Consider the following 24,199-nt stretch of genomic DNA (forward strand, 5'->3'; position numbering starts at 1 on the left):
ATAGGAGTTAGAAATTGACTGAGTAGGTTATTACTCTTCATTATTTCTGAATTTATAGAAATTGAGTTTAAAAGGATTATCCAGACACATACAAATAATGAAATCTGGAAGAAAAGTGTCAGAAAATAAAAATTTCTATTGTTTCTAAAAGCAATTACAAACCAGTAGCTGAAATTCACTTTAAATGAAATTTATCTGTCTACTGTTAACACACATCTGATTACTACTGCTCACAAGTACAGAACATTGCTCCTGTATGCCTCTACAAAGAAGGAAAACATCGATGCCCTCTTTTTGCTTAAATGGGAAAAAGAGTATCAAAAGGCTAAGCTGTTTAAGCAGTCACAAAAGAAATCTGGGACACTGCTGGGAACAGTGTCTTAATCACATGATAATCCTGCCTTATCAACCGACATGTAAATTTAAAAGCAGTGATTACAAGTCATCAGTAGCATTGATCTGATATTTTTGTACAATACAGACACACAACCAAACTTCAAAGACAGTTAAGAAAAACCAGAGCATGCACTATTTTTAACATAAATTGTACTGCTTGCCTGATGTAATCCAATACTACTGATTCGGTAAAGCTATTTGCCCTGTGAAACACGCCTGCTATGCTCACTGCCTCGGTGTTTGTGACAGAATACACATGCACAATATTCTTTCAGCAAAAAAGTCCAAACATACATATAGTACAAATATGCCCTTGGCATTTTGGAACTGAACCAAAATATATACCACACTTCTACATCTGCGTCTCTGCTATATCGTTTACTTGTTTGCAGTCAGGAGGTCAACATTATTCTGAAGTCTCAGAATTCCTAGGTTTAAACATTTCATAGCACACATTATAAAAATATACTGGGCACTACCTGTAACTATAGGTGTGTGTGGTATCAAGTGGCATTCACACAAAATTACTTTAGAAAGCTGGAGGAGGAATACCTGGTACACCAGAAGGCTGTGCTGCCATTCAGAAAGGCCTGTAGGGGCCGAGTTAAGCAGAAAGGAAACTAATGGAGTTCATCTAGGGCAAGTGTGAAGTATTGCACCTGTGGAGCAATAGCTGCATTCATCACTACAGCAACAGGAGTTGGCCTGCTGGAAAGTAGCTCTCTGGAGAAGGAACTGGAAGTCCTGGAGGACAAGTCAACCATGGGACAGCAATGTGCCCATGTGGCCAAGAAAGCCAAAGGCATTCTAGGGTGCATTAAGAAGAGTGCAGCTAGTAGTCCAAATGAAGCTCTCCCTCCCTTCTACTCTGTCTTAGTGTGGAGCATGGGTCTTCCCTCATCTTCTCGACTCCCTTTTTCTGCTGGGGATAGACCAGCTGCTGAAGTTTAGCCCAACTGCTGAAATTTAGCCCCAGAAACTGCTTTATAAGTAAGAGGCATGGAGATATCTTTTTTCACATTCAGGTTTACCAGAATTAAGCTAGCACACTTTTTCATCACCTCAGTCCTCTCTACAGGACCAGTTCAAGAGAGACAGGGAGAAAGTCCAATGGAGGGCTATGAGGACAATTAACAGACTGGAACATCTGTCTTATGAGGAAAGGCTACAAGACCTGGGTCTATTTAGCTTGGAGAAGAGAAGACTGAGAGGGGATCTTATCAGTATCTGCAGAGCAGGTGACAAGTTGATGGGGCCAGACTCTTTTTGGTGGTGCCAGTCACAAGACAATGGACACACACTATAACACAGGAAGTTGTCTGAATGTGCAGAAAACTTCTTTCCTTTGAGGGTGACAGAGTCCTGGAACAGGCTGCCCACAGAAGCTGCAGAGTCTCATTCTCTGGAGACTTTCCAAATAAATGTGGGTGTGTTCCTGTGCAATCTGTTCTAGGTGAACCCACTTTAGCAAGGGTTTGGACTACATGATCTCCAGAAGTCCCCTCCAACCCCAAGAATTCTGTGATTATGCTTCTGAGTAAATGATAATGCTGGAAGCGCATGTCAATATGCATGCTCAGTTTGCCCTTTCTGCCGAGCATACACATTCTAGCAAAGTCTCTGATCACACAGGTAACAAATGGTTTTCCTCAGCATCTCTCTCTTCACTGAACAGACATGAGCAAGACCTCTACTTTCAAAAACTACCTTTTCAGGTTCATATAATTAGTAATCACCTAAGAGGTAGGTGATTGTTAGTGGCTTACTAAACATCAAAGAGGCAGAAGACAAGTTTCAAGGCAACAACCACCTGCAATTTTGCTGTCCCATTCAGAGTATAAACTCAGTAATTGATAATTGGTAGTACATTTCCCATAGGAAATGGGAATTTCCTACACACAATGTAATGGTGTGTTCTGCAAAACTGAAGGGCGGTTATGAACAATCTAAAGGTGATGTCTAGACAGGACAGTGTGTGGATTAGGTAGATTGATTTGAAATGATTACTGAATTGCCAGCATTAAAAATAGTGGAGAAGAGGAGGAGTTGAAGCATAGAAACACAGGAATCAGAGTTATATTTTTAGGAAAGTCTATTTCCCAAGAGAAATGCCAGGGGAGCAGCAAAGAGGTTAAATAGCAAGAAGAGGTCACAAAGATGCTTTGGACAGTTAAGTACAGGAAGTAGAGATAACATAAAGCAAAAAAGAGGGAAAAGAAACAGCAAGTGAGGAGGAAGAAGGGAGAATATTAAATTCTTGGAACAAGTAAATAGAAGGGCCAGAGATAAAGAATAAGAGAAGAAAATTTAAGGAAGAATCATTAATGGGACGATTAAGATTTCCATTAATGACTCCATCCAAAGAATGGGAAACTGTAGGCAAAAAATATTTCTCTGAACTTCAGGAGTAAGGAAACTCTGTTCATCATCTAGTTGAAAATACCAATTCACAAGTCATGTTAGCATGCCTGCATCTGTTATTACAGTACAGAGAAAGCCTAATGTAAATTGTTAATCTTCATAATTATTTATTAAAAAAATCACCTACAGATAAAGATTTACTCACCTAATAAATTCCCACGTAACTTTGAGTAATGAACGTGTTTGAAAACCAGTGATTCGGCAAATACAGTAATGGCAAAATTAATGCAATGTATTTGCACAGCTCTATTAGATAGTGCTCCAAAAATAAAGTGGGGACTAAGGGGTGTGAGAAATCAACAGGACAGTATTTATTCAGTGCATTCCAATACTACACACTATTTACAGGCTTTACCAGATATAATGGTGCTTATATCAACAACATGACTGGATAGCAAGTAGTTGTCCAAAGCCCCTCAAATTAAAAATCACATTGCAATCAGACTTGTGTTATGTGCCAAGGTCTATTAGAAGAGTTGATTAGATCAGCCATAGAAGTGTAGCAAAATCACATTCCTGTTTATACAGGACCATATTTTAGTCTGTACTTCTATGGGTGCAAGACAGAAGAAGTAAGAGTGAAGATCTTTTCTATCCCTGTTGTGTCTGCTAACCCCATCCATGCAACATGGGGATGCATCAGTAGCTAATGTAACACTAGGTCAGGTACAGATATCAGTCGAGCTGTACTGGGAAAATAAACTAACATGTTTTATCCTTCAATGAATTATAAAGCACAGAAACAATTATTTTGATATACAGGTATCAAACTCCACACTTCAATTTGTATTTTCACATTATTAGATTCCAGAATCCCATAGAATCTAATTGAATATTTAGATACCTAATTTTAAACATCAAGACTTGAAGAATAATCATCCCTGCTTTGCCTGAGCTCGTCCAGCAGTGTGTGCTTTAATAAATATAACATAAACTTAAAATAGTTAGAAAACTTCTAATGTGTTTTGTTGTTTTTTAACACTTTTTCCCAGGGAAAAGCTTTAGAAGAATTCTCCTTGAAACACATATTCCAAATCATGGTGAAAATTCTTAAGAGAAATCACTGTGTGCTTTATTTGAAGCAGAATAGCTGGTTTCTTGAAAACAGCAAAAGAATTACCATTGCCAGTAAACCAGAATGAAGAAAACAAGCCAAATAGGTATTTATTCATCCCACAAAGTGTCCATCTCAAGTGAATGTTACCACAACTACTAACACCCAAGAATCTGATTAGCCCCAAATTAAATTCTTGTTACATTCATTAAAGCATTCTTGGTTCATTTATTTTGTGTGGATCTTTAGGCTAAGTATATCCACCAAAAAGGAGGTATAAAAATTGCAAACATGACAAAGATTTACTATAGAGTCAATGTCAAAAACGGTATGAAAATAAATGTAAGGCAGCACTCAAAACAACATACAGAGATCATGATTTCATCTAAAATGCTAGTAATGGCATTGTTACTTCTGGTAGAGATGGTTTAGCACTCTGTTCTACTTCATCAATTGCATTGCTTATAGTGAGATACATAGAATATTTGAAAGGAGGTTTGTGGAAACTCTTGAACACTGTTTCACAGAAATTTGTGCGGTAACAACTCCACATAATATCTCATTCATAATCTCCAAAAATAGCTGATGTTTATGAAGTTTCACTCACTTAACACAAAAACAGTTAAGCCTGTCTAGTAATTATCAAAAGAAGAAACAAAAGGTATGTTTGAAATCTATTTCAAACAAAAGGTATTGTTTGAAATCTATTTTAGAAATATGACATACAGGTTCCTGTATCCTTCCACAGAAACTGGAAGAATTGCATATTACCACTACATTAGTTTTAATTACTCAGAGGTGTGCACTTTTGCTTTGTTTGCTAGTCTTTCATTTTCTAGTTAAGCTAGCTGAACTATTCTTATGATGATCTAAGTTCTGTTTGATACTTTGTTAGTATATTGCCCAGAGACAACATTAAAGGAAAACAATCTCTTTCCTCCCTCACGCTAGTCCCTGTGGTAATAAGACTGCAAAAGCTAAGGCTTTAGATAGGCAACAGAAAACTACCTAAAAGAATTAGAGCATTAAGAACATTACTACAAGTAGTTCGCCAAGTAGATTAACTAATGTAATACTTTCAAATATGATAATGCAGTCTGCTGAACTTGTCTATTTGCTCATGAGAAACAGTTCCTTTCCAAACCCAAACTTGCCTGTCATAACACAAATCCATAGTGAAAACCCAGCTTTCAGCTACAGGCAGCTTGTGTCTTTGATTATCAATTCTTCTTCATGAAATATGAACTTTCTCTCATGTCAAATTGATTTAAGAGTCAGACTGTTTTGTATCCTTCTAGTTTCTAGTGCAGCTACCTGGGGAACTAATTTGAGATAGAAATGCAACAGTTTAATTTTGAATGAGAACACTTTCAATTTGTAGATTACATAACTTGCTCTAAATTTGCTAATGTTCAAATGACCTTAAGCAAATTACTTTTAGAGTTAATACATGCAAACTTTAATCAGACAAGATGAAGAGTGTTATACAGGAACAGGTTTGCTGTCTTCCAACTTCACTATACCATACCTTTTTCCTGATTTTGCTCGGGTATTTTATGTCTCATACTAGACAAATCATTAAATCAACAAGAACATGGAAAAAGGCTTTTTCCAAATCTATACCTAAGTGAAGATAAAATTGCACTTTGACGCTGGTGAGTTTTGTTTAGTAGGGTTTTACTCCTTTCCTTACATAAATGCTTAATCATGTTTCAATATGATAAACTATTAGACATAGAATTATCATACTGTGGACATTTAAATTATACAAAGGAAGTGCACAAGCATTTGTTTTTACTCTGCTTAATTTACCTTACATCTGGAGCAATCATTTCTTGTTTTATGTGAATGCTTAACCAATAGTTCTTTTGAGTGCCTCTGTCCAGCCTCCACTTACTTTAAGCTCTTTTCAGGAAAACAGTTATGTGTATTTTATTTTTATCTTTTTTTTTTCTTTTTAAACTCTTTTCAATCTTATTAAATCCTGTGAAAGATGGTATAATGGTCAGATGATTCAGTGGTTCCCATCTGTACAGGAAAAGCTCTGGTAACATCAGTGAGGATTTTTATCTAAAATCCTCTCATCTGGGCAAGATTATTGCACAGTCTATCTGGGAGACTTTGTGAAATCATTATTGTTTCAAATTCTGAGGGGAAAAAAAATCCCAGAGATTCAAAAGGACAGGAGTTCATCCATTGTAGGTAGGTCTTTTGCTTCTTGTGAAATAAGGGCATTCTAATTCAAAAGATACAATATAGTTTAGGGGTTTTTTTTAAATAGAAAATTATTATTTGGGTTATTTTTCTTTGTTTGGGGGTTAAGTTTTGTTTTGCGGTTTTTTGTTTGTTTATTATAATTTAATTATTTATTTAGCTTCCTAATCCTTTACACATGAAGTAGGATAAACTGAGATTCTATGTATTTGTACCAAAAGAGCTTATCCTGATAGTTTTCTCTCTTTATTTTCTTTCAGTTATTCTTCTGAAATGCACATTTAATATATCTTGAAGATTACACATGCTGAGTGAGGTTGCTCCTCCATCACCCTTTATTATCTTGGAGACTGTTGACCACAAAACAATTCAGCAGCTACAGAATGCTCAAACAGACTTTTCAACACTTTCAACATCAAGTTAAAATTTTACCACTTTCAGAACATTGTGTCTTCTCTTTTCATTATGTCTTTTATGTCTCCAATCACTTATCTTAATTTTTCTTTTATTTGCTTCCTATGACATTATTTGTGCTCACAAACAATCTCTACTATAAGATCTATTATTAGGCCAGTGCTTTTCAGCCTTCAGACCATTTTGAATAAATATGACTGTGCCATTTGGATACCTGAAAATGAGTACTGCTTCCTTCATTTGATTTTACACATTATCTAGGGTCTGGGAAAGGGTAAATTAGACACTGCCTTACTCCTTTCAGCCCCCTGCCCCTGCCAGTTGTCCTGGGTTTAGCTAGGACAGCAGTCAGTAGTAAAATTTGTTTCACTTGCTTTATATACTGTTTCATCAGTATTATCATTGTTCCTGTTTGTTCTTCTCTCAGCATTATTCCATTAAACTCTCCCTATCACAACCCATAGAGTTTGCCTTTTTCTCCTGATTACTTCCCATCCCACCTGGGGGAGTTAGGGGACAGTCGTGTGAGCAGCTGCATGGGGCTCAGATGCCAGCTGAAAACTGACAACTTGAAATACAGTACAGTTTAGCTGTTAATTTGATGATACGCACGTGATCCAAAATATTCCCTCTGGGATTGGAGGATGTAGCTTTGGGACATGAAGCCCAGCAGAAAAGCTCCCCTCACCCAGCTATGCTTCCTCCTCCCTGCCCTCAACCACTCACAATCTATAACCACCTTCCACAGTCTCCTCCAAATAAAACAAGAGCAGTCAGTTATAGACAGGTGGAGATATATTAGTTCCAAACTTTTCACCATTTAAGTTTTCATTTCCCCTTCAGCTTCTTTTTTTCTGAGCTATGGATTGTGGTTGAAGCAGGGACACTTCAAAAAATTATATCCAAAAAAAAAAAGGAAAAAAATCTTACTGAAAGAAACTTAAAAACAGAAAGCCATACTTAAATTGGGGAAGGAAATTGAAGTCCTTCTTAGGGAGAAAGATGAATGGATATGCAACTATATACCACAAAGAGACAAAATACCAATGTGCCTTCTACATTATAAAAGGGCACAAAACAACAACTTAGCACAAAAGTACCATTTCAGCAATAAATACTTACAAATGTCAATTAACTACTCAACAAACAAAACAGCTAAAGGAGCACAGTTATACACAGCAGCTACCTAAGTGACATGTTGGAACAGATTGAAGATTAAAATTCAACTAATTTAAACTGGAAGGGGCAGTGGGCAGGAGGGAAAAGAGAGAAAAATGTTGACTACAGATATGTTGTCTTGGCCTATCCTTATCATCAGATACACTCACACACTTTGACTAATCTTTAAAACTGAATTATAAACACTGTTGTTTGCTTGATTTTTTTTTTCCACAAATGGGGAGCTACTACAGCAATCTCTTACAATATCAGACCATTAATTTCTTTTAGCATTATAACCTCTGCTTATCTTTCCATGACTGATAGTGAATGCTTAAGATGTTTTTACACCAAGTCATTGATTAGAGTTAAATCTATTCGAATTGAGTTAGCTAATTTTTTACACATGTATATCTAGGTCATCAATGTCTATATCACTGTTAGTTTCATGCTCAGATTGCAGTCTAAATGTGATAACTGTACCTAATTACTAGCAATATCAGCTTTAATAGCACTCTTGGCATCATAGCTGAAAGCCTGCTCCAAGACAGAAACATACACAGCCCCTGACCTGCAATCTCACACATAGAAAACCACATCCACAAACAAGTGACAAACACCACCTTGCCATGCAGCTGTCCTTGTATATTTGGTATTGTTTCAGCACAACACAAGAGCAAGAGTCCTATATTCCACTGAATATAGAAATACACAAAATAACCAAAAGAAATTAGAGTCCAGCTGGATAGCATACCCAGCCACATGTATTTGTTTTATAATGGATTTTACAACAATTTTACAACTATTAACTTTATAAATACTTTGGAGTCCCTCAAGAATCTTAACATTCAATTAAGACAGACACACAAAACTCAAAATAAAACCACAGGATGCTGTGGTTCAGTTCAATTCTAAATTTTGAAGTTTCTGTGGGCAGTAAAGATTATGCATTCACATATCACAAATATTAATAATTAGTTTTTCGTTTAAATAATAAAAATATCATGGCCATTGTTAAGTCAATTCCAAACATCTTTAGGGATCCCAAAAGCTAATGTTAATGATTCCTAAGCATAGCCTTGATTCATTAATGTTGCCGTTTAAAGGTGACTGCCAAAAAACATGGCTAGGAATGATTATAAATCCCCATAAATTTCTAGAACAAAAAAAGTCCTACATAAAAGCAGCATCTAGGTGAAAATGAGGGTTTTTTTGGTACAAATACTAGCCCTTGCTATAACTTTTGTGTATATATATAGTATATGTATATAAATACATGCACTTACTGCATACATGTATTCAGTTCTGGGCCAATCAGTTTAAGAAAGACAGAGAACTGCTTGAAAGAGTTCAGTGCAGAGCCACAAAAATTACTGAAGGGAATGGAACATCTTCCTTATAAGGAGAGACTGAGGGAACTGGGGCTCTTCAGCTTGGGGAGGAGGAGAATGAGGGGTGACCTCTTTAACATCTATAAATATGTAAAGGGTGAGCACTGAGAGGATGGAGCCAGGCTCTTCCAGGTGATGCCCAGTGACAGGACACGGGACAATGGGTGAAAGTTGAGGCATAGAAAGTTCCATGGAAACATGAGGAATTTCTTTTTTCACTGTGAGGGTGATGGAATACTGGAAGAGGCTGTCCAGAGAGGTTGCAGAGTCTCCCTCTCTGGAGATATTCAAAACCCTCCTGGATGTGTTCCTGTGTGATTTACTCTGGGTGGTCCTGCTCTGGCAGGGCGCTTGGACTAGAAGATCTTTTGAAGTCCCTTTCAGCCCTGATGAAATATTTCACAGTATGTCTTTTGTGAAGAAATGAACAACTGCACTTTAAAAGTAGAAAAACAAAATCAGTCAAACAAAAAACCCTGAAGACAGAAATTTTTTTGGGGGGGAAAAAAATCAATTGTAGTCTTAGAAAAACAATTTTTAAAACATAAAATTCATATAAGACTGGTATAGAAAACAACATTTGAAACATGTTATTGGTTTGTTGTTTTTTTAATGTGACCTGAGAGGCATTTCTGTTGTGGGGTAATTTATTTCAGCATAAATTGTACTAATTTTCACCTGGTAAATTCGTTATTCTATAGCTCACAGCCTATTCATTTGTGCATGTGTTCAGTGGTTTATAATCAAACACAGAAAACTACATCAGTTTTGTTTTGGCTTCAAAGATGATGGATGATATAGCTCTGTTCAGAGAACATGGGAGATCTACAAGTTTTCCTTGAAAGAAACTTAGATGTAAGGCCACATTACTTTGCTTTTTCATTTAGTATTTAACTCCTAGTCAGTGATAGATTTCCTGTCTTTTCTTTCTCAGACCAATTTTATTGCTCAACAAACTTATAGTTTCTTAAAGTGTTCAGTTTTCAACTTTGGATTTTTTCTTTGTCACTTGAAAATTCAACAGCTAAGCTATGCTACTTTTTAACTCATATTTTACATAAAAACATATAAGTAAAGGAGGATATTACTGAAGTCAGACTGGAGTACAGAACTGGAACTAAGAAGTCATCATAAACAAACTCAATGTTTATGTTTTGAGAAGCTCTGAATCAGGAAGAACTGCAGAGCTTTGTTTTAATGCTCTGTCTTGTCTCAGAGTCTACCTAATGAGGAGAGTAAAAGCAGTAGAAAAAACAAATATTTTAATGTTAAAAAACCTGCAGGTAACAACAGTTGTGAGACATTTTGTAGGAAGTGAGCGGAATTAGGGAAGTTATATATATGGAAAGTAAATGTAGGAAAGATAAAGGCCTGAAGAAAGCACCAACACATTTTTGTACCACAAGCTGCTGGAAGAAAGAGGGAAACTACAGCTCCTGTGTGAAAATAAGTTTAGTTCTACACACAAAACCTCAGGCAGTAACAGACATGCATGAAGACTGCATAATCACACATTTTCAAGGGCAATTAATTCAGACTACAACTGAAACAAATAAATTGATGTGATGGTTTGGGTGTTACTCACCCTCCCACACTTTGGAAATCACCCAGACTAGGCTCAGCAGCTCTGGAAATTGAATGAAGCTTATATTTACAGCTAGCACAATATACAAGCAGATATTTACAATATATACAGCTATATACAGAAATGTACAAGTTAAAAAGTAATACAGAATCACAACAGCCCTCCTGGAAAACTGAGTCCCCAGGAGGGACTCTCAACCACCCTTCCACCTTCCTCCCACTTCTATACCCCAGATCTTGCCATATGCTTAAGGTAGTTTTGAGGGTTGGCCAAAGGGGGTTAGGAAGCAGGTGAATTAGTCACACAGACGACAGGCTAGGTTAGAGAGAGAAGTTCAGCCCAAATCCCAGACAATTTCTGCCTTATCTATGTTTATGTTCTTGCTCTTATACATGTCAGCAAGCCTACGAGTGAAACAGACATCACTATTCTTTTCCTCTCACAGCCTGTAATCTAATTCTTCTCACCAAAACATTCTAGCTAGCTTCAAACTAGTACAATTAATCCCAAGTTGTGAAATAGGTAAGCTACAGGGTTAAAGGAGAGGATCTTGGCTTGTTTACCTGAACCAAAAAAAAAAACAACTCCAGACCAACACAGAAAATAATTCATGTCTAAAAAGCAAAACAAACAAAAAAACCAACCCCAACAAAACATTGAAAAACATCAACATCAATATACACTTGGTTATAAATTCAGGCCAAGGAATGTATTGTTATTTATTGTAATAACTGCATTATTATTTAACTTTATTATGGTGTCTTGTTTTCTTTCCTGTACTACTATTCTCTTTATTATTGTTTCTCTTTCTGTAAGAACTATATCTGAACTGCTAACAAGTCCTTGTCTATTAAGATTTCAGTTAAGGAAACACATTCTGACTTATCTTAAAAGCCATGTATGTTTTGCTTGTGATAAGATATTGAGCGTAACATTTGCTTTAGTTTCATCAAATATGACAATCGAAGATTACGGAAACCAGTTACATTATGCTTAGAACACTGTTTAGTTACAAATATTTATACAGGTGTTAATCAAAATAGGAGTCACTAAGCAGCATTTCTATTCTGCCTAAGTGGGAAAAAAAATCCCTTAATATTTTGATGTGCATATATTAAAACTGCAGTTCTAGGTGAACATTCCTCCTTCAACACAGTTTTTACTTGTTTACCTTATGTTTAACACCACTCTATAAGATACTATTATAAGAATATTATCCTTTTTTTTTCTTTCATTAAAATTAATGGAAAACCAGGATTATTATTTGTTCTGGAAATCTGACTTCTAAATTTGTAGCCATCCATATCTATATAAAAAAAAATGAAAACAGAAATATACACTATGGCTAAACAGATCTTTAAATCAAAAACACCAAATACTTTTGTCCTCTCAGACAATATTTGATGAGTACCTGATGGACCTGTTTGTGAAGTTAAGCAAATAAAAGAAATAGAAGACCTAGAAAGGTGTTCACTTTGTATAATATGCACACAAGAATTCATTTTCCTGGTTGTCTTTGATTGTGATTAAGGATTGCATGTTTTAGTGATTCTACACATGGCATTTTTGTAAAGCAACCTACACTACACAAAGTAAGAGTCACAGCCAGATGTCCATCTTGACTACTTGTAGCTCAACTCCTCTCCCTCCAGTGCATTCCTTCTTAGCTGAATTTGGCTGTGCACTAATTAGCACAGAATGAAATAGATATATCTGATAAAGAATGCTATAGTTTTAATGGCACAACTTAAGCATAGATTTTTGGAAGGTTTCATTTTGTCTTCCATATGTAGAAACTTAGGTTTTTGCAATGTGTTTGACAGAAACCATACCATGCTACACAACTTCTGGAAGATTTTTTTATCTCCAGAGTAGATTGCATAAAGGGTGCTTTAATGTGCATTGAGCTGATGAAAGTATTCCTTCCCTAAAGTTCTGTTCTCAATCAAGTTTCCGAGCAGACAATGTTCGGCAGATTGTTGTATCTGCACAGAACTTTTAGAAAGGTCAGAAGACATTTCTCCAAACTAAAGAGCCCCAGCACCCTCAGCCTTTCCTCATAAGGTGATGTTCCACTCCCTTAATCATCCTTGTGGCTCTAGTTGGGTGCTAAGTTATAAACCAGAGACAGGAACTTTCTGAACATTTTTTTGAATACAGAGTGAATGAGCAGAGCATTGGTTATAAAAGGAAAATGATAATAAAGTCTGTATTGTTCATTGGTTTGCTAATTGGTATCAAAAGCCAGTATATAAATGACTGCTCACTCTTTGTTCCCCTTGTCTTCTGCCTTCCACCTCTTCCACTGCTCCTCTGTGCATGGCTGAATACTGACCCTGACTGAACTGATAACACATGAGATCTTGCCAGTTTTCTATGTGTGGGGGAGAGGAAAAATTGGCATTGGCCCCTTCTGGGGTTTCTTTGTCCAGAGTGGGAGGATTTGAATTCTGCATTACTTCTAAATTATGAATAATTGTACTTAATTGTAAATACATGTAAATATATATCATTTTATATATGCTTGTAAATTTAGCTTGCTGTAAAATATAGCTTTATCTTACTTCCAAACCTTCTGAGTTAGTCTGGTGATTTCAACCCACCACAACAATATACAATTGTGTTTTGAAGAGTCTGAGGTTAGAAAACTTGTGTTATTTTTATTAGATTTTTTTTTTCTGGCTAAAATATAAGTTAACCTCTTGCAGGCCCTTACTTTAAACATACCTTTGTTGTGTCACTACTCTTTCTGAATGAAATATAAGATACTATGAAACTAATAACGAGTGCTTCTTACAATGTCAAACTAAGATGGTAAGTGACTTTCATGCTATTAGTTACAAGCTGCATAAGCAGCCCAAGTTTGCACTATGCATAAAGAGAGTAGCACTTGCATATTTAATCTCACAAGAGGAGCCTATTCCTGTAAAACGTGACGCATTAACTCTCAAATAAAGCACAGCACGTGGTGCACTCTTTGGCTTAAAACCACACTCAGATCCCACAGGGTTCAAAAAAGGCTCAAGTACATGGTTTTGTTTATTAAATCTGACAGGTCCAAAGCTCCTCACTACAAGCGTTTAATGAAGACACTAGCATAAGTTCAGCCAGCAAAGAAATGGTTTTAGACAGCAGCAACTTCAGATGTATCATTTAAACATGTTCAACTGGCCTAATTAGTGGGTTTGATTTTACCAGGACCTTGAAAGCTGTAATACCTGGGCTGAGTCTCCACTAGGATGCCAAGACAAGCAGAAAAATCAAGCAGCAGGAAGAATTTAGCTGCAGCTCTGTGCAGACCATTTCTGAGATGATAAATAGTTCTGTACAGAATAGTTCTTAATGAAGCTGATATACAGAACTGACCCAAGAGGATTCACCACATAAAACTGCATACAGTCAAACAGCTGCAAATCAAATATCATCCTATGTACTATAATAATAAAATAATGTTAGCCCTAATACTCTTTGAATGAGATCACACTAACTACAGTGGTGATTTGAAGCAGATGAGAAATCTTTAGTCTTAAACACAATGTACTTACTGGTAAAATATAGCAAGCATTGTTTATTGCAGGTTTTAACTTGCATTTGAATGCTTGATAGCATATTATACTGTAATGTAAACAATAATAATTTGGTCTGGCACAGGCAGATGTATCTGTTAACATTCTCTCCTGGGACCAAAAAAAAACCAACAAAGCAAAACCAAAGATAAACACACACACACATTCAGAATCCTAAAGCAAAACAACCAGCCTCCAGTAAATTGCAATATATATTTTTGTTTGTATTTGTAATTATTCTATGAAAAACAGGGATTTAAATAAAGCTTAATTGCTTATGAATCATTTTTCTACACAACTTAATCAGATTCCTTCTGTTGTGTTCACTGAAAACAATATTAATCTGAGATACATATTGAAGATTATCTAAAACTTCACCCTGAAAATAATGTATGGAATATTAACAGATAGATTTGCATATCTTTCAAAGTTCAGGGCAAACACCACCCTTGTCATTGTATACCTGCAGTATTTGGCTCTATTTACCATCTCTCTCGCCTCATTAATATTAAAAGATTACATATTTGCCCCACCAAGACTCAAACACATTTAAAGGCTTGATCTGAGGTAACAAAAGGGCTCAGGTGAAATGTTGCAATAAATAAGTCACATGTACTACTGCATAGCTGAAAAATAAGACAAAAACATTCTTCTTTTTCTCTGTGCAAAGAAAGAAAATAATGAAAAACAAGTTGTATAACACCATGAATTCTAGGCCGTTAACAGAAATGAAGGAATACAGAAAAATATTTTTTGCTCAACTGAGTCCTACTGGAGAAAACACCACACAGGCTCATACCTCCTATATTTCCCCTGAGTGGGAAATACACTACTAATAGCCAAAGATTTCGGGACCTCTGTCTTTAGAAACAGAACATCTGAAGGGTATAGTTCTGAAATATGGAGAAACATTATATGTCTTCTCTCCTTTCCTCAATTGCTCTTGAAGTGCTAGATAAGGACAACATCCCTTCTTCTGAAGACAGCAAGCACTACAGGAGGTGGCCCAAAGACTCTCTGAAAAGAGGCCAAGAATCTGGCAGATCTCAGCAAGTTAAGCTGTAGCCAAGAGGAAGGAGGTAATTTGCAACCAACAACACAATGGTATCTAATAATAACCTGTAGCATGCATCTCATAAACCACTTACAACATTATTAGCTTAAATGCAGAGCCATTGCTTTGTTAGATACCCGTGTTTTCTACCCCAATCTTTGCCAGATAGATCCTATCTCCTACAATAAACTTTTTTAATCAATCTCCATCTCCAGGGATGAAGATTCCACAGTATTTCTTAATGATATACCCAACAACTAAATAATGGGATAAAGCTTGCTTTAGATCAGGGAGTAACCAGAACTTCAGCATCAGTCCAGCCATGCAAAAAGATATCTATGATAGCCCATAATTTACAGTGTTTACACTAGAACTTGTTGGGCAATTGCTTCTCAGTCTATGTCACTATTCTCCTACTACAATACTTTATCTAAGCAGATACATTAATAAGTGCTATGAAATAATAATTCTATAAAATCATTCTCAGGGAAAGTTTTCTATAATGAAACCTCAAACTAGGTTTGAGAGAGGGGAGGAGCTTATTTTGTTGTTACTGCTAAGACAACAAACTGGTTTATGTCAAATATCAGACTCCAGGAAACACTTTTTCAAGTCAGCAGTATTTGAATTTGGACATTATTTCCATCTTAGACATAATTTCTTAGTTGCCAAGATTATAATTTTAAGTTTATGAAAAGTGTGACAGCATCCCTTCCCTTTCCTCCATACTCCAACTGCTCCTTCTCCACTCTTAGTTGATCAACAATTCAAGTATTATAATTGTATTGAAAATTGCCCAGTAATTGCCCTGCCATTGCAACAAGTAAACATTGTTGAATGTCAGCACCACCACATTTTCTCAGAAGTCATGGCAGGGGTGGGGGGGGGAAATTAATGTCTAAGAAAGAAGGATAATTTCTACCATAGGCAGAAAAAGTATGATTCACTTGCCAAAAAAAAAAAAAAAAAAAAAAAAAAAACAAACACACAAACCATAACATGCTCAAAATAAAAAGGAGCACAATTCAAAATCCTCAAGTATCTTTTGAATTACCCTTGAGAACAACTTATATTTCAGTCCTAGCATTCTCCTTGTAAATTAGAAGCAAATTCTGCAATCTTTCAGTAAATAAAATGGAATCTTTTCCAGTAAAATGGCATCTTTTGTGTGTGTGTGAACAGATGGCTTTTACTTTTAAATTGCTGTTGAAACTGCATTCTCTAGTGTATCATTCAGCTGCCTTCTTAAAAACATCTATGTAAGGTTTCTACTTGCAGTGATTATATCCTTTGGCTCACTTCACTGATAGTCAGATTATTCTGTCTAGAAGCATAAACCATTTTCCTACTCTTTCAATATCTAGTTTACTCAAACATTTTAAAAGCTCATGCCTAATTACAGATATCAGAATAAGATATTAAATTTTATCTCTCTCTTGAACATTATGTTGCACGTGTACCATGATCTCCATAAAGCACTTCCTTCACAGCAAACTCCTTCAGAAGCTTAGTTCCCTGCTCAATTGTTTTCCACTTCTTAGCTGCCCATGGCAAATTATCTTGGGAAGAATATCTCATAGCCACAGCCAACAGGACGTGTGTCCAGGTATTTGTCCATTCCACTCTCCTCTGTGAGTGGCCCCAGCTGCTTTGCAGACTTGTCTCCTGCCTGTAGGGCATTGGCACCGACAGCAAGGCATCTCACCAGCCAGTTTAGGATTGGCTCTTCCAATTCCCTTGAATATCCCTTTCTAACTTCCCTGATCTCTTTGAGGGGATCACTGGAATCCTGGATGTCTTCCTTCTACTCTTTGGTTGTCCTTGGCCTAGAAACAGAACTTTCTTAGGAGCACTCTTAAATTCTTCATAGCCATCCTCTTTCTTAGCAGCCAATCTCGCAGAGCTTTTCTAATTGCTGTATTGCAATCTAAGTTGGTCAAATCTCTAAGGCAGTATTTCTCCTCTTGTTCCTCTTGTCTACCAGGGATTCCCTGCCTAAATCCTCTCTTGAATCACTCTTTGTCAAATGTTTGGTCTTAGTTTGTGCCTTGGCTGGAACCTCACTGCTCTCCAGACACTCTCTCCCCAGTTACAGAGATCCAGGCAGAGAAACAGAATCTGTGATGGTTTGGGAGTTACCCACCCCCCACACTTAAGAAAATCACCCAGACTAGATACAGCTGACTGGAAGTTAAGGAACAAAGCTATATTTACAGCTTAGTACAATCTGCAAGCATGTATATAACTGTATATATAAGCTAAAAGTAACAGAGAAACCCCAACCCCCCTTTTTCTTTCCATTTGGAAATAAGAAAATCAACCCATGCATATCTCACATGATAAATCTGGAGAACTCTGAGATGAGATGCCAAAAAGATTATAAGGAGCTCAGAGGAAAAAGGGTTCGGTCAGATTAAAGAGTTAAGGCAGAGGCAACCATACAGACCACCAGAAAGAAGGAACAGCACTGAGAGCTGAGAAGTGTGTAAGAAGCAAGTGCCTTATCTATACTTCGGCTAGTTGCCTTTCTCAGCAGAAGAATGAGTGATATGGTACTGTTGTTTTTAGTTCTTCTCACAGCTAAGGATTTAATTTATCTCAGTAAAAAATTCCAGTTAGCCTCAAACCAGCACAGAAAACCAGGGAGAAAACACAGACACCAAACTCCAACAGATAGAACTGTCTTATCTATGTTTATGTCCTTGCTTTTATACATCTCAGCAAACCTATGAGTGAAGTAGACCTCACCTTTTCACATTCTATAATCTAATGTCTCTCATTAAAATTAGCCTCAAACCAGCACACACCATTAGAAGTAAGATGTGCAGAAATGCTCAGTTCAAGTCTTGTGACCTATATGCCTTTGTGAAAATCATCAATGAGGCAGCTTGGCTTGTAGAAACAACATCAGATTCAAATTGTCCTTTAGAAAATATTGTGCACAGGTAGAAATATGACAGCTGCTTCTTCCTTTACGTTAACTAGTTTTCCAAACACAATTACCTCTTAAACTCTTCATGTAACTAGACCATACAGGAATTGGCTAATTCCAGTCTTCAAGATACAGGCAACTATTAGCTTGAGTGAGATGCTAACAGAGACAAGCATGGTGTCATATAAACACAGAAAATATACACACCACTTGTGTATCTTCTTACAAGAACATAAAAGATAATATACTGTGATAGGAGTTCTTAGTTATATGGAATTATTTGGTACAACGTGAAAAAGAAGGTGTTGATCACTCTGAAACAATGTGAAAAGAAATATTGAACTTTAATATACTTGTGTAAGATACTCACAATAAAGAATGAGAGACTTCATGGTGTTTTGACATTTAAGTTAGAGATTGTCTATGTTTAAGTATCAGGCCTCTATTGCAATAAATTCTACAACATTTTGTTTTAAGTGGAGTTACATATTGGGGTTAAAACTAACATACTTGTGAGCAGTGCATGCAAGTTTAATTAAAAGACCACTAAATTATTCATGTTTAATGAAACTGAACGAATTCTGCAGAAAAGTTCAGCAACATTTATCATATTATTGTGCTAATGAACTTGTTCTTTCAAGGTAATAAAAGAAAGTTCATCAGAATTTATGGAAATTTCTTAAAGGTTGATTTATCTTCGGATCTATAAGAAAAAGCAAACCAAAATATGCTCCTAGACTAAAAACAAAACAAAAACTGAAGTCTGAAAAATATTCACAAAACTAATATAATGGGCAAGTTTCACACTTTTGCTGAGGCACTGGTTGGATGTGGAACAATAATAGAGTATTTTGAGAAGAGGATGGAAAAGTACAATATGCAAAGATACTAGCAGCAGGAGGCACAAATGAACTAGTGTAACAGGGGGGTATTAATTATGCAAGATAGGATTGTTTCAAAATTAATATTTCTTATAAGTTTTGATATTCAAAACTCTTGCTGTCCACCCAGTAATTTTTAATAATAATTGGTTCTATGCAATGGTCATGAAAACATTATACAAAGGAGTAACTGGATTTAGAACAAATAACTAACAATAATACAACATTAATCTCAATTGAACTGGGAGATTCTTGCTGTCAATATACTGCTTGCCCACTAGATGGACTCAAGAGGCTCCTTTCAGTTTAAGGCAGAAGGCTTGCAATTAAAGAATATCTTACAGAGATTTGCTAACGATTTACTAAAGAGGCTTTGAGTATTTACTCACAAAATTAGCTCCCAACTCGAGGGGCTAGCTACAGCTTCAGACAGTACCCAAAGCCTGTGGAGGGGTTGCTGTTGGTGTCATCTTAGTCGCTGGGAAGATCAAAAGCCTCAGCAGCTAAGCAGGGGTGCTAGGAAAGAAGCAGATGATCTCTGACCTGGTTCTGGACCACCTAATATGGTCAAATCTGGCAAACTGCCATTCTGATTGGGTAAACTCTGTGGCCAAAGGGCCAATAATCTCGGACTGAATTGATAAAATGAGATGAGCAGGCAAACACATCGTGCTTCTGCCTTATAATGCTTCTGCCTCATTACTCTCTGCCATTTTACCTGCCGTGCTCTTGCCTTACTTGCTTTGCAGCATTACGTCTTCTAAGCTATAAGCCAGCCCTGCTACACAATAACAAGCTCTGATACTTTGGGTTTGTACACTCGTCACAACATGACAAGTGCCGCCAACATTGTGCCTGAATGCACTTCTGCAAGACATCCCGCCTGCACCTCTGTAAACCTCTGTGCCAAGACTGGAGTCAAAGAGAAGGTAGATTTAGATTAGATATAATGAAGAAATGTTTTACAGTGAAGATGGTGAAACACAGGCACAGGTTGCCAAAAGAATTAACATGATGGATGTCAGTTTTGGTGAGGCTCTGAGCAACCTGGTATAGTTAAAAATGTCCCTGCTTACTTCAGAGGGGTTGGACTAGGTCCACTCCAATTTAAAATGTTCTAGGATTCTGATTCTCAGCAAAGGCTGCCTGCCACTGTCAAACAAGGTGCTTGGGTCAGGGAAAATGTTGGTCACACTCCGTATGATCATTCTCATTTGAAACTATTCTTCATTCCTCCTCAAACACAGAACTTAAATGAGCACTGCAGAAACTTCATTTTATTTCTGATACAACCACTAGCCAGACAGTGCTTTAGGTAAAGCTGTGCATCAGCTCTATCCAGTAATAACATCTTTATTAGATCAGCAGGCCAGATCTGGCAGTCCAACATAGGTCCACACCCCCAGATCCAGTATGTAGTGAGGCCAAGCACCTGCTCCCAGCAGGAAGGCACAGAGCACACATACACCCAGGCTGCAGCACAGAATGCTGACACATCTCTCTACGCATGAAGCAGCATTTTTAGCAAGTCTTACAAACTGCCATAGGTTTACACATTCAAGCCAAAGTTTTTGTCCTCTGAGACATGACCAAATAACTTTCACTCTTTTTGCCCATACCTCTGTGCATTAAATTTACCATTATAATTTTTAGTTGGAAGAATATGAAAATTAATAAATAAAAACCTTCTTGACAGGGAAGATTACTATTTTGTTTATCTATCCACCTCCAACCAAAAAAGATCACTTCTGACAAGCTGATGGAAGCATAAGTTCCAAACAATATTTAATCCTAAACATTGGTGATATATGCCAGAGTATGATGCATTTTATCACCTCAATTGCAAAAGTGTATTATTCTGAATTTCTTTCACTGCTTTTCCACATCTGCTTTGTTTCAAAGCCAAAACGATTGTCATTATAGGGAATGAGCTGTGCATAAAGAAAATACACTGCCAAGAACGTGGGATTTTGGAAGCACTTATCAAATGTGTGACTGTTTAAGACAGATGTTCTATGTGAGTCCCAAGGCTTTTAGAGTAGCTTCATACCTTTGATCACCTAGTCTAAGGTAAATATTTCTTAATCTAATATTTCTTAAGATTTTATTTTATTCCTCAGTCTTAGGTAGGAGCAAATAAAATTCTTAAAAGAGTATGAAATAAGAGAAGCCAAGAGGCTAGATGAGCTTGGGTTCATCTGAGGCAAGGAAGGACAGAATAAAATATTACCATTAAGTCACAACAAAATTTGAAGTTGGAGGACACATTAATATATAACCATGAGGAAGGGAAAGGATCTCACACTCACTTATGTCTGATTTGAGCATATATGCATTACGTGTAGGCACAGTAACAGATGAAAACCTTATTTTAAAACCTTTGCATTTCTTTCTAGCATCTGATAAGCATTTGGAATTTCAGATATATAAGAGAAAGAATAATCAAATCTGAACAATTCCTCCAAGTAATCAGAACAAGGACAGCTGTTTCTCCTTCCTCTCAAACTGTAAACAGCCAAAAGCTCAGAAAACTAAGAAAAGTATTCTTTGGTTGTCTTAAGTACTCTCAAGCATTTTCCCCCCTGAAATTTGATTTACAATTATTTTTCCAGAGAAGTAGTATTTTGACACATTATCCTATTTCTGTAGTGAAAATCTGTTAAGAATAAAATCCATTAAACTAAGAGTTACAGTTTATACAACAAATCAAGTCTCTTAATAGAGGCAGATGGCTATCAAATAAGACACTATAGGAAGCAGGAAAAAATTAAAACCTAGAATTAAAAAGAAACATCATTTTCATATTCATTTGAAATTACGAAGGGAAAAAAACCCTCATCTAGCAAATATCAAAGCATTCTTTTATGATCAGTAATTAAAAGAAGATTAGAAAACAAATAGTATTTCATGACAAATTATTCCAGAATTGTGGAAACTTCATCCAACAGCAGCAATAACTTTGAAATTTCACTCTGCATGTTTTTGAATGCTCAATTTATGGGCTTCATTTTTTTTGCATATCTCCCTTAGCAGTAAAGCTTTGCCTTTACACTTTTACTTTGCCTCATTACAGAAAGCATAGAGATATTGCAACATTTGTATGAGTTTCCTGAACTATGTAGCTGAAACACTGTGTGGATTTTATTCATTAATAAATAAACAAAAAAAAAAACCTCCCAGCACTTACAGATGACTTTCGAAGTTGCAGGTCTTGTTTACCATGGCTCAGCCAACCAGCAGTGTCCTGCTTTGCACTCAAAAGTTGTACAGCTGTAAGAAATTCCAAGAAAAACACTTTTGTTGATCCTTTCAAAAGACATCAGGGATGAAAAAAACAAAGCCAACTAACCGAAAAAAAACCGGTGTATTGTGCCCTGGGAGAAGAAACTTTCTTTCCTGATTGGGTGAAGGTGAGTGAAAGCAATGGGGAACAGCAGCAGCAGGTGCCTTTAACACTAATTAGAAGATTTTGAGACCATCAGGGACTACTCCAGCACCTGTGCTAAGTCTTATGCTACAGGCAGCATGTGCAGCTGCACCTGTCTCCTCCAGAAGAAAGCTGGGTGCCTGTGCAGTCCATTGGCTGCTGCAGGAGCACCTCCTGCCGCTCTGCCTACATATTCCATATGCACACATCTCAGGTGCTGGCATACAGGAGCAGGTTTTCAGTACATGTAGTTGAAATATAGCAGAGAAACTAGTAATGTTACTCATTCATGGTTTTCCCCATGAGCCACCAACTACTTCAAACTGCTTTGTGTATTTAAATGCAGAAAGACTTTTTAAGCAAACAAAATAACAAAAGCAATTAATTATTTGCTTTGCAAGACCATTTTTCACTGTTTTTGCTGTAGTAGTTATGAAAGGTATATATATATATATATATATATGCACATATCTCTTAATGGTATCTAGTTGATCTTTGTAAAATCAGCTACCCAGTGACTCTAGTGCAGGAATATATGTATGAACAGATTTTGTTGTTTTCAGATGGGGTTTTGGAACCATTTTCATATAGTTCATAAAGTTTTCATAGGGTATATATACATATATTTATAGCTATATCAGTGTACTAGGGTTTTCCAAACCACCTGCAATACTGACTAATTTATGAGGAAATTACAGCCTGGCCACTGAAAGAAATAAAATGACCTTAAGAGGGGACCCCAACAGTATACATATAGGATGATCACAGAGGCCCTGGGGATATAAGCACAAATCTGCAAGAGTCTGTTAGCTATTGCTGAAGAGATGGTAGTGAAGAAAAACTGACTTTCAGGATAACAAAGAGCAGGATCAACCACAGATGAAACACCCCATAGATTGAAAGACTCAGACATAACTTGGAAATTGTAAATGAATTAATAAAGAGCAAGTAAACAGACTGTGATAGAAAGTACATACATATAAAAACACAGCTGCATCCAAGAGTGAGGAGGAAGTCCTCCACATCATACACCTCTGATCAAGAGCTCCCTGTAATCACCTTCTCTGTCAACTAATCAGAAGAGCAATCAATTTCTGGCTCTGTGGGTTAGCACATCTCTTTAGCCCAGATCAGCTGCCTGTGAGTTTCAGTTTCGTGCCACAATTTAGAGACTTGCTTGCAACATTTGTCCATCACACAACGTGCAATCTCATCAAGCTATGAATCAGACAAGCATACATTTGTAACGGTGCAGTTCACTACCATTTTTCTGGTGTGACATCTTTAGGAATCTAGCTCATATTCAGGGAAATTAGGTTCAACTACAATTAATCTGCACCAAGGTACAGCTTATTCTGTTTTCATGGCAAGTTTTATCATCATATAATTATCTATGAGTCTTTTTTTATATTTTTATTCACATGAAGTCACCTATTTTTTTTTCAAGGAACTTTACATTCTCCTCCTACTGCATACGTGACTTTCATTCTATTACATTATTAAGCTTAAATGAAATTTTTTGACAGCTTTTGTTGCAGTGACTTTTTTTTTTAATCTAACTTTGTTTAGCTGTCTACCATCACATTTCTAATTCTTTTTTAAGACAACGTTGCACTCAGGATGTTTGTATTTTCTTTGGGTTGTGATTCTCAATGGTATATCTCAGCAGCAAATGTTGAACAGCTGGAAACTATCTAATTAGAACA

At 36.5% G+C, this 24,199-nt stretch overlaps 1 protein-coding gene across 4 annotated transcripts in view; it reads right to left on the minus strand.

Moving 5' to 3' along the window:
* Window positions 1-22,352, minus strand: part of FSTL5 (follistatin like 5) — a 270,731-nt gene extending 248,379 nt beyond the window's left edge. For 2 of the 4 annotated variants that reach the window (XM_064148747.1, XM_064148745.1), the window contains exon 1: window positions 22,254-22,352. In XM_064148747.1, the coding sequence (XP_064004817.1) occupies window positions 22,254-22,288 (35 nt within the window). In that variant the 5' untranslated portion in view covers window positions 22,289-22,352. The remainder of the gene's footprint in view (window positions 1-22,253) is intronic. The other 2 variants (XM_064148746.1, XM_064148743.1) reach the window with 1 other exon arrangement.
* Between the last annotated feature and the right edge of the window lie 1,847 nt (window positions 22,353-24,199).

Source organism: Pogoniulus pusillus, chromosome 9 (genome assembly GCF_015220805.1).
Source record: "Pogoniulus pusillus isolate bPogPus1 chromosome 9, bPogPus1.pri, whole genome shotgun sequence".
NCBI classification, from domain to species: domain Eukaryota; kingdom Metazoa; phylum Chordata; class Aves; order Piciformes; family Lybiidae; genus Pogoniulus; species Pogoniulus pusillus.